Genomic DNA, 10,078 nt, shown 5'->3' on the forward strand with positions numbered 1-10,078 from the left:
CATTTAAATATTTTAATAATAATTTTAAATATTTTAAATATTTATTTTATATATGGTTTACAATTTGTAACAATTTTACCAGAATTTGACCTGAATTTTGTGCGTATTTTTTACAAACATGTATTACAAATAATAATAATCATTCCAAAATGTACAAATTTACAATCTACTCCGCTTTACTGCAAACATTTGTGTTCTTTCTCGCAGTGAAATTCACTTGATCTTGTGTTTCGTGTCACAATTTCACATGTGTGTGAAGTCAATGGAAGGAGAAGTTTAGTGTGAAACGGCCCTTAATAATTTTAGTAGTTTTTAACATAACTACCGTAAATCCTCTAATATTGGCCTGTATTCCATTAGCGGCCGGGTCTCTAACATTGGCCGGGCTCGCTGTCGGCGGAGGTAAATAAAGGCCGGTCTTTAATAGTGGCCGGGGCTATTATTAGAACCAACGTTTTTCTGGGCAGGCCACAACATTATGCTTGTGATAATGTCATGTAACATGCAAATACCACAGGGGGCAATGTTTGCTAACGAATCCAAGCCATGGCTACGGTAGCCTGGTCATGTCAATCACTTCGCTCTTGACTCACATGTGAGACTTCAGTCACCGGTAGGCTAACCTTGTTTACCATGGCAGCTGAGGAGCCAAAGAGGATTTTTGGCGAAAATCTATTTTTTAACCCCCTGGGGTCGACAATCGCGCCAGTGCGATAGGCTTGCTTTTTTCAAAAAGATTCAAAATACTCTGTTGACTTTGATCTTAATCACGGAGAGCGTGCGCCATTCAAACACAAATAATCTGAGGTGATCCGCAAACCTGTGAACGCCCACAATCAGCTGGATAACACACATCGCGAGTTCACTTTCAGACTCATGTACTTTACAACGCTATGAGGAATAATACTATCTTAATAATAATCCTGGAAAATTTATGTCAGAAGTGCTGGAAGTTTCATTTCGAGGATCAACGGATCTAGCTGAGGAATAGGTCAGTTCTAACTTACTTGCTTTGTTCTAGTCGCAATAGTACACTTTAGTTTTTACAAAGAAAGATTACACTGGAAATATGTTACAATTTTAATTGTTGTTGTAATTGTATAACCTTTTTAATAAAGTAGCACAAAAAAATATACTTTAGCCTGAATTACCGGTATTTGTTGTTAATGGTCTGTATGCATACCATAATGTTATATGGTAACTGTACGTTTTCAATAAATGAACCTAGTATTGTATAGGTTCAAATAGACACAAAATCTCGTTTTTATTCTTTCTACTGGTAGTCCGTTTTGCTCAAATAGAAATAAAGGCCTGTCTCTAATTCTGGCCTCCTTCCAATAAATGCCTGGGCCGCGATGCGCTTGAGTAAAATAAAGGCCCCTGCCTATATTAGAGGATTTACGGTATATATCAATCTAAAAGTTGCTGTCAAAATATGGCAGTATTGTGTATTTTAATGTTCATTTCATGTTAGATAATTGTCATTGATCAAATATATTTAATAGTTTCACGACAGAAACATGGGATTTGTGCCTATAATGTTTACAAAATAATAACTGGAAGATCAGTGGAAAGTTTCAGGGACGTTTAATTAATTTATAAAAAGACAGATTATTGTAAAAATTTTAAAGCAGTTGTCTGTTACATCTGAAATAATTTTCTTTAATATCTCCATTCACTCCATATTTCTCTCTTTTAATTATTTTGATTATTTAGTAAATTTGAAAATGAGTTTTTCTTTGATTTCAGACCCGTTGGAAGAGAGCGAGGAGAGAGAAGAACTGAGTGAAGTGGAGGAGGAGAGTGAAGAACTGAGTGAAGTGGAGGAGGAGAGTGAAGAACTGAGTGAAGTGGAGGAGGAACATCATGTCAAACCTGGAGAAAAATATCTGAGTCGATCAAAGACTAAAAAAACATTTTTAAAGAAAAGAAGAGCCAAGAAATCTACAACCTGCACTCAGTGTGGAAAGAGTTTCACACGCAAACAAAGTCTTGAGCGTCACATGAGAGTTCACACTGAAGAAAAGCGGTTCACATGCAATCAATGTGGGAATAGTTTTAGCCGATCAACACACCTTAATCGTCACATGATGATCCACACTGGAGAGAAGCCGTTCACATGTGATCAGTGTGGGAAAACATTTCTTAGGACATCATACCTGAAGACACACCTGAGAGTTCATACGAAGGAGAAGCCGCATTCATGTTCTGTGTGTGGAAAGAGTTTTTCACAGCTGAATAGTTTACATAAACATCAGAAAATTCACACTGGTGTGAGAGAGTACATGTGCTTTGAGTGTGAGAAGACTTTTACTACAGCGGACAGTTTAAAACAGCACCAGAGAATTCACACTGGAGAAAAACCTTACAAGTGTTCACACTGTGACGAGAGATTCAGGCACTCATCATCTCTGAAATCACATGAGAGGATCCACACTGGAGAAAAACCTTACAAGTGTTCACACTGTGAGAAGAGATTCAGTCACTCATCATCTCTGAAAGCACATGAGAGGATCCACATCAGAGAGAAGCCACACACGTGTGATCAGTGTGGAAAGAGTTTCTCTTTTAAAACTCAACTGAAGCGACACATGAAGATCCATGCAGTGGAGAAACCACATCACCGCAGTCTGAGATCACAGTAAGTTGTTCATCTTTATGTGCTGAGAAACAAAAGCTGCTTTTCCACCTTCAGAAAAGGTTCCAGTTGTGTTTCCACGTGAGCTGGTACGACACGGCACAATTACAAACTGTTCTCGGCCCTGAACTCTCAGCACACTTGGCTAACCGTGCTGAACCGTGATGGTAGTGTGTGTACTTGTGGTGGAAATTGTAATTCTTTCCAGAGAATCGTTCATTTTCAGTTCGTTCACCAAAAATGATTCGTTCATTGATTCGTTCAGCGACAATTTCTTCATATTACATAAATACGCCAGAAGGGGGAGAAAAATAGTGTCTTATGTGTTATGTGTCTTAAGTCAACAAAAATATTGTTTTATATAATTTTTTTAAATTTATAAAATATAATTTTATAAAAAATTTGGCTTTATTAAAATGTGTGCCTAATTTACTCATTAAAATAATAAAATAAGTTGAAATAAGTGGTTCAGATGACCAAAGCACAAGGTTTTCTTCTATAATTAATATTTAGCTACTCGTCCACAGAGCTACTCGGTTCACTGAGCTGCACATGCGCTGCTAATAGTGGAGGGAGGGATTTCAGTGAATAAGGAATATGAGTCAATGGATTATGTGAACAAGAACGATTCGTTCACCTAAAAGATTCTTTCAAAAAGAATGATTCATTCTCAAATGTAACATCACTAGTGTGTAGTGACATCGCCACTCAGGATTGGTCACTTGTCTGTTGCCTGGCTAAGCGATGTTAAAGCAATTTGAACAAATTAAACTAGGGATGCACCGATCCACATTTTTTCACTTCCGATCCGATCCCGATACCTGAATTTGGATATCGGCCGATACCGATACTATTCCGATACCAGAGCTGTGTTTGATTTAATATTATTATTATCATTATTGTTTATTTTATATGATGCTGAAATAAACTTCTCTCAACAGGCAAGTATGAATGATATGTTATGTACGTATGTATGCCCCAAAAGGCAACTTGAGGTAAGTATAAGGTCAGAAAAGGAAGTCCGAAAAACAGGAAATCCTGTTAACAGGAAAAATCCCATTCTGAAAACAAATATGCAACTGTAAGGGTTTCAAATTGATTGTCATGTCAATATTTATTACATTCCCAAAATGTCAAATACTTGCGTCTTGAAATATAAGAAAAGTGCAAGTGTAAACATCTTACACACACACACTATCTGAAGGGTGATCCTCGCTCCGATGCAGTAACTCTCTCGATGAATGCTCGATCAAAATCAGCATCTTGCAAACAGACAAGCGGATTTCGCCTCAGACGCGCGTCGATTTCGCTTCAAACTTTTGCTTTTTACGCACGTCAGTTTTTCTCTGGTCGCGCAAATGGATTCAAAATATTCAAGCGTCCAAATAGACGCGGTAGACGCGAATTTGACGCGCTATTCGCGTTTGGTGTAAACGCACAGTAACGTGGTGCTTTTTTAAATGTTTGATTGCGTTCGTTGTGTTGTACGACGCGAGGGAGCTTTAAAGGGCTCTGAATTACAGCTTTGCAAACATTGCATTTTGCTGTCTTGCTCTGCAGTGTTTCCAGTGTTAAGACGTTGTTGGCTAGCCGCAAACCGTGGAATGGATTTCCTGAGCGGGGGCGTGTCTCATAACTCTGTGTCTCATTGAGCCGCGCCTCCGTTCAGGAAATCCATTCCACAGTTTGCAGCCAGCTAGCAGACTCGCCGGCGGGAATCACTTTTGGACTTTGGAGTCATTTCAGCAGACGTTAAAGCCAGCGCAGACATGACTCATGGATATCGGATATCTCAGCAGGTTGGATCGGGAAAATCCGATACGTGAATTGCGCTGGTATCGGGTCCGATACCGATACTGGATCGGATCGGATCGGCCCCATCCCTAAATTAAACACAAATTAATAATACATTTAAAAGAAATATCCGATAATTTCCAATAACATGTTCGCATGCACCATTCATTTTCAGATGTGTTTTGTCCATAGAAATGTTTTTCTATGGAAGCAGGTTCAACTGGAGCTTAGATACACCCCCCAGTGGGACTAATAATGCTTGGATGATGAGTATAGTAGCAAGATGCTTAAACTATGCAGGTGGAGTTGGGGAGGTGGAGGGACACCAGAACAGCTGATGCCAGAGCGAGGTGAATATTAGATGGGTTCACTCCTCCCGAAATTACCTTGTGAACTTCACTAATTGTTTATTTTCATGATCGATATCAGCAATTGGTTCTTGCAGCCCTAGTTAATTTAAGTTTGTTTTGATCATCAAAAACAATTTCAGAAAATGAAACATCATGATACTGAAGAACAAAGAGATTGCCGTTTGTTCTTGATTCTTTATTCAGTCGTCATGCTGACGCTCACCAGATTTACATTGTTTCAGGTCAAGAATAAAAAAAAAAGACTAATTAAATATTTAATTATTTTAACATAGAACTTTCTTATTACAGTGTAATGCAACAACAACTCAGGCCAAATATGCTTAAAAACACCTTTTACAAACTATTGCAAATGTGTTATTGAGGGTAATCAATTAAATGCAATCAACAAATCATTTAATATCATAAATATTAAGTATCAGTATAATATGTGGGTTTTAATATATTTCCAGGGCTCTTTGTGTTTTTTGCAAGGATTGCTCAGCTAAACAGGCGAATAAGAGACTATCTGCTTCTAATCATTATTACTATACAAAAGTCTCATTAAAACGTTTACAAATGTTTAAAACTGATCAGAGATCAGGCAAAACCGATATACACTTGTTCAATGGTTCGCCGCATGATGGGTTCACAGAGGTTATTGACATTTCGAAACGGTTATGAGGCAACAAAGCCTCGTTTACTGAAATCACATGACTTTCGCAGTTTGATACACTCTCTGAACCACCACAAATCTGAACATGATTTGAAACAAAGATTCATAAAGGTGTCTGAGCTTCGTGAAGCAGTGTTTCGAAAGCGCCCATCACTACTTTAACTACATGAGTAAAACATGATTAGCAAGTTGTTTGCATAAAATAGTCCATTGAAACTCACTTGATTTAAAGGGCACCTATTATGGCTCTTTTCACAAGATTTAAAATAAGTCTCTGATGTCCCCAGAGTGTGTATGTGAAGTTTTAGCTCAAAATACCCAACAGATCATTTTTTACAGCATGTTTAAATTGTCATTTTTGGGGGCTCAGAAAAATGCACTGTTTTAGTGTGTGCCCTTTAAATGCAAATTAACTGCTGCTGTCCGCACAGGGGGCGGAGCCTCACAAGCTCGCGTTAAGAGCTAGTACAATCTTATCTGATAATATCAGAACAGAAACTTTCAGTTGCAGTGTTAATTTCGACTCTGAGTCGGACAATAATGCCCACAGAGCCAGAGAATATATGCTGTATGGAGATAGAACAGGTATAGTTTAGTTTAATTATGGTTATAACTTATTTGTCATCTGCTTTTATCCACTATTAACACAAGTCTGCTGTAGCAAATCCCGTCCGAATGATGACCAAAATATACTGATGAGTTCAGTGAAGTTTATTGTACATCACACAAAAGATGAAGCCTTAGTTTTACACCAGAGAATCACTGTAAGAGCTGAATCAACACAGTATAAGAAGTGCGCATTAAAGTCTTATCCATAAACTCTCTCTCTCTCCCTTTCATTATCATCAACATACACAGCGAAGTACACAAAACACTTGTTACAACTAACAGTAAACAAATATATACACACCTTTTCAGTCGGTGCTTAATAAACTGGTAAACCGTATATCCGTAAAATTACTCTGAGCTGTCATAAAGTGCGCGCTCTGACTTTCATTTCTGCCGTGGTCAGTAACGTTAGGCCTGTCGCTCCGGAGACCGTAAGCTGGATCACAAACAGTAACTTACAGATCCATCCTCGAGTAACAACGAGAGTAAATGTAGACTGCTATGTTCATTCTTACATTCAACAACAACACACCTCAATCGCTTAGGAGACATTCTTGTCTACAGCGGCTCAAGCCAGCGTCGAAACAATGGAGGACTCTGTCTCCAGCTCACTCAAGGCGGGGCTATGCTCAAACTGCAGTGTCAATCAACAGTCGTGGGAGGGGCCTGTGCAATTCTACGTCACACTGCATAGAGTCTTAGAACAGCTCGTTCTGAGACAGTGCTTATGATTTATTGAGATTGTAAAAAAAACACTGGGTGGATTTTTATCATTCTAGGGTGGTTTTGCTCACACACTGCCAACACACATTTATGTTCAAACTCCATGTAAAAGTGAATTTTGCATAATAGGTGCCCTTTAATGTTTCTTTTAGACCTGATGAACTTGAACAAGAAAGGAAAACCAGAAGCCAAAAATTCTGTCTCCTGCCCTCAGTGTAAGAAAATGAAACATGAAAACCAAGTCTGAAGATTCACATGAGAGTTCACACTGGGAAGAAACGAAATGCAGTAAGTCCTTCACTACAGACGATGAACTGAAAGAGCACCAGAAAATTCACACTGGAAAAACCTTTTGCAGGCAAAGTTCAGGAGCTGAAGAAGAGACATAACACTTTTAAGAGAGACATGAATCTGATGTTATTTTTTTACTTGTTCTTCATTGTTTTTCATTAGAACATCTAGTGTCTCTTCCACTTCTACTCTTGGAAATGCAATATATACTTTCATGTATCTTTGAAACTGGACTATCTTCTCTTCTTCTCTTAAAATGCTTTGGCTCTTATAAGTCAGTGAAGAGAGAGATCTGTGTCATTCTCTTTCAGTTTTACTTAATGTTTGTATTTTCTTCATATAATGATTGATTAAACTCTTTACTCAATTTATCAACATCTCATTGTTAATGTCCATTTACTTATTTTCTGCTGATTCTACTTGAATCAGGAATAATTTTAGTTCTGAAAGTAATGAAGTATCTTGATATGATTGCTTTTTAAGCTTTTCATGTTTTAAATTTCTCACTAGAGCTTTTAAATGCCTACCATACCATCTTCTTCCGCTTATCCAGGGCCGGGTTGCGAGGGCAACAGTCTAAGCAGAGATGCCCAGCCTTCCCTCTCTCTAGACACTTCCTCCAGCTCTTTCGGGGGGGGGGGACACCGAGGCTGTCCCAGGCCAGCTGGGAGACATAGTCCCTCCACCCTCCCGGGAAGGCGTCCAGGAGGTATCCGGAACAGATGCCCGAGCAACCTCAGCTGGCTCCTCTCGATGTGGAGGAGCAGCGGCTTTACTCTGAGCTCCTCCCAAGTGACCAAGCTTCTCACCCTATCTCTAAGGGATCGCCCAGCCACCCTGCGGAGAAAGCTCATTTCGGCCGCCTGTATCCGGGATCTTGTCCTTTCGGTCATGACCCACAGCTCATGACCATAGGTGAGAGTAGGAACGTAGATTGACCGGTAAATCACACGATAGACTGGTACATTGAACGTATTACTGCAGAAGCTGAATCCATCTGTCAATCTCCCGTTCCATCCTTCCCTCACATGTGAACAAGACCCCAAGAAACTTGAACTCCTCCAATTGAGGCAGGAACTCTCCACCAACCTGAAGTGGGCAAGCCACCCTTTGAGAACCGTCTGAGAACCATGGCCTCGAATTTGGGGGTGCTGATCCTCATCCCAGCCACTTCACACTCTGCTGCAAACCGCCCCAGTGAACGCTAAACGTCCTTGTCTGATAGGGCCAGCACGACAACATCATCCGCAAAAAGCAGAGACAAAATCGTGTGGTCCCCAAACCTGACACCCTCCGGCCCCTGGCTGCGCCTAGAAATTCTGTCCATAAAAATTATGAACAGAACCGGTGACAAAGGACAGCCCTGCTGGAATCCAACATGCACCGGGAAACAGTCTGACTTATTGCCGGCAATGCGAACCAAGCTCCTACTCTGGTCGTACAGGGACCAGACAGCCCTTAGCAAAGGGCCCCTGACCCCATACTCCCAGAGCACCTTCCATAGGACGCCGCGAGGGACACGATCGAATGCCTTCTGAAAACTGCACTGTTCTTCCTGAATCTGAGGTTGAATCCCCCTGTAGTTGGAACACACCTTCCGGTCCCCTTAACCCCCTGAGGTCGACAATCACGCCAGCGTGATAGACTCGCTTTTTTTCAGTTCAGTTCAAAATAAATTAATTTTGCTCTGTTGACTTTGATATTACAAGCAAGTTTCATACATCAATCAATTCTGTTAAATGTGTATTATTTTTGTGTATACTCACAATAAAAACAAAGTGTTGTGCTTTTTGCCAAATAAAGAAAAATAAACGTGATGCGAGTTCTGCCTTCTCTCTGTCAGTGAAGACCATTCTGAAACGCGTCTGAAAATGAACTGTAACTCAGCGAATACTCAGTCAAACAGGCATACAGACACACAGGCATGAAGCTTGAATTCTCTCCTTTAAATTAGGTAATCTATATAAAAAACAAATATTCTCATCTTGTGAAATCTGTATTAAAAGAGAGCGATTCCAGTCGAGCTAATTAGAGCACATTCAAAGGTAATGTGAACCCGCCCACGGAGAGCGCGTGCTATTCAAACGCAAATTACTGAGGCAATCCAAGCAAACCTGTGAACGCCCCCATATCAGCTCGAGAAAACACAAGTTTAATCATATCATTGTAGCCTACGTGTTTACACCATGTGGCAGCGCTGTGAGGAATAATAATAATGGAAAATCTACCTCAGAGTGCGGGTATTGCAGGAGAGAGGATCCGAATACTGTAGTTAGTAAGTTTTTTTTCCTTCTCAAGTTAATCGCGTTTCTGTGAATGAATGAACGGCAGCCGCAGAGATGCACGCTGTTTATCACAGCTCGCAAAAAGACAGTTTAAATTTAAATTGCGTCTCTGTGTGAATGAATGATGATGTTTTAGCAAACTGTATTGCTATACTGAGTTGAGTAAAAATCAACAGAAATATGTTGAAATAAAATGTAGGCTATTTGTATAAGCAACGTATTAAACTGAAAATTAACATTTATATGCCCTAATATTTCATAAAAACAACGTTACAGTCAGGCGTTTCTGTTTGTGAATGAATGTTTCGGTTTTAGCAAACTGTATTGCTACACTCAGTAAATATCGACTACAATATGTTGAAATAAAATGTGTTTGTATAAGCAACGTATTAAACTGCAAATTAACATTTATATTTCTTAGAATAAAAATGAAAGACCTATGTTACAGACATGAAAGACAACATTTCGTTGATTAGTTTTGGATAGATTATACATTTTTACTGTAAAATATCTATAAAAGGTAAATATAAGCCTTTTCTTTAAATAATTTTTATTGTGTTTTATTAGTGACAAATTTGGGGAGAGGATAAATATTCCAAAACTGAAAATACAGTATGAGAATTAACTGCACAATTACTAGACATGTTTTCCTTGGATATTATAGGCCAAATTGCATGCACAATTACTAGACATGTTTTCCTTGGATATTATAGGC

The 10,078-nt window shown here is 39.2% G+C and overlaps 1 protein-coding gene across 3 annotated transcripts in view; it reads left to right on the plus strand.

Annotated features, from left to right (window-relative positions):
* Positions 1-8,902, plus strand: part of LOC311291246 (uncharacterized protein) — a 31,779-nt gene extending 22,877 nt beyond the window's left edge. For all 3 annotated transcript variants that reach the window (XM_084410168.1, XM_084410167.1, XM_084410169.1), the window contains 3 exons: positions 1,750-2,641; positions 6,940-7,075; positions 7,632-8,902. Coding sequence is in view for 1 of the 3 variants with exons in the window: in XM_084410169.1 (XP_084266295.1) it covers positions 1,750-2,641; positions 6,940-7,006 (959 nt within the window). In the remaining 2 variants the exon portion in view is untranslated. The remainder of the gene's footprint in view (positions 1-1,749; positions 2,642-6,939; positions 7,076-7,631) is intronic.
* The last annotated feature ends 1,176 nt before the right edge of the window (positions 8,903-10,078 follow it).

Source organism: Rutilus rutilus (genome assembly GCF_951802725.1).
Source record: "Rutilus rutilus genome assembly, chromosome: 1".
In the NCBI taxonomy this organism is placed as follows: Eukaryota; Metazoa; Chordata; class Actinopteri; order Cypriniformes; family Leuciscidae; genus Rutilus; species Rutilus rutilus.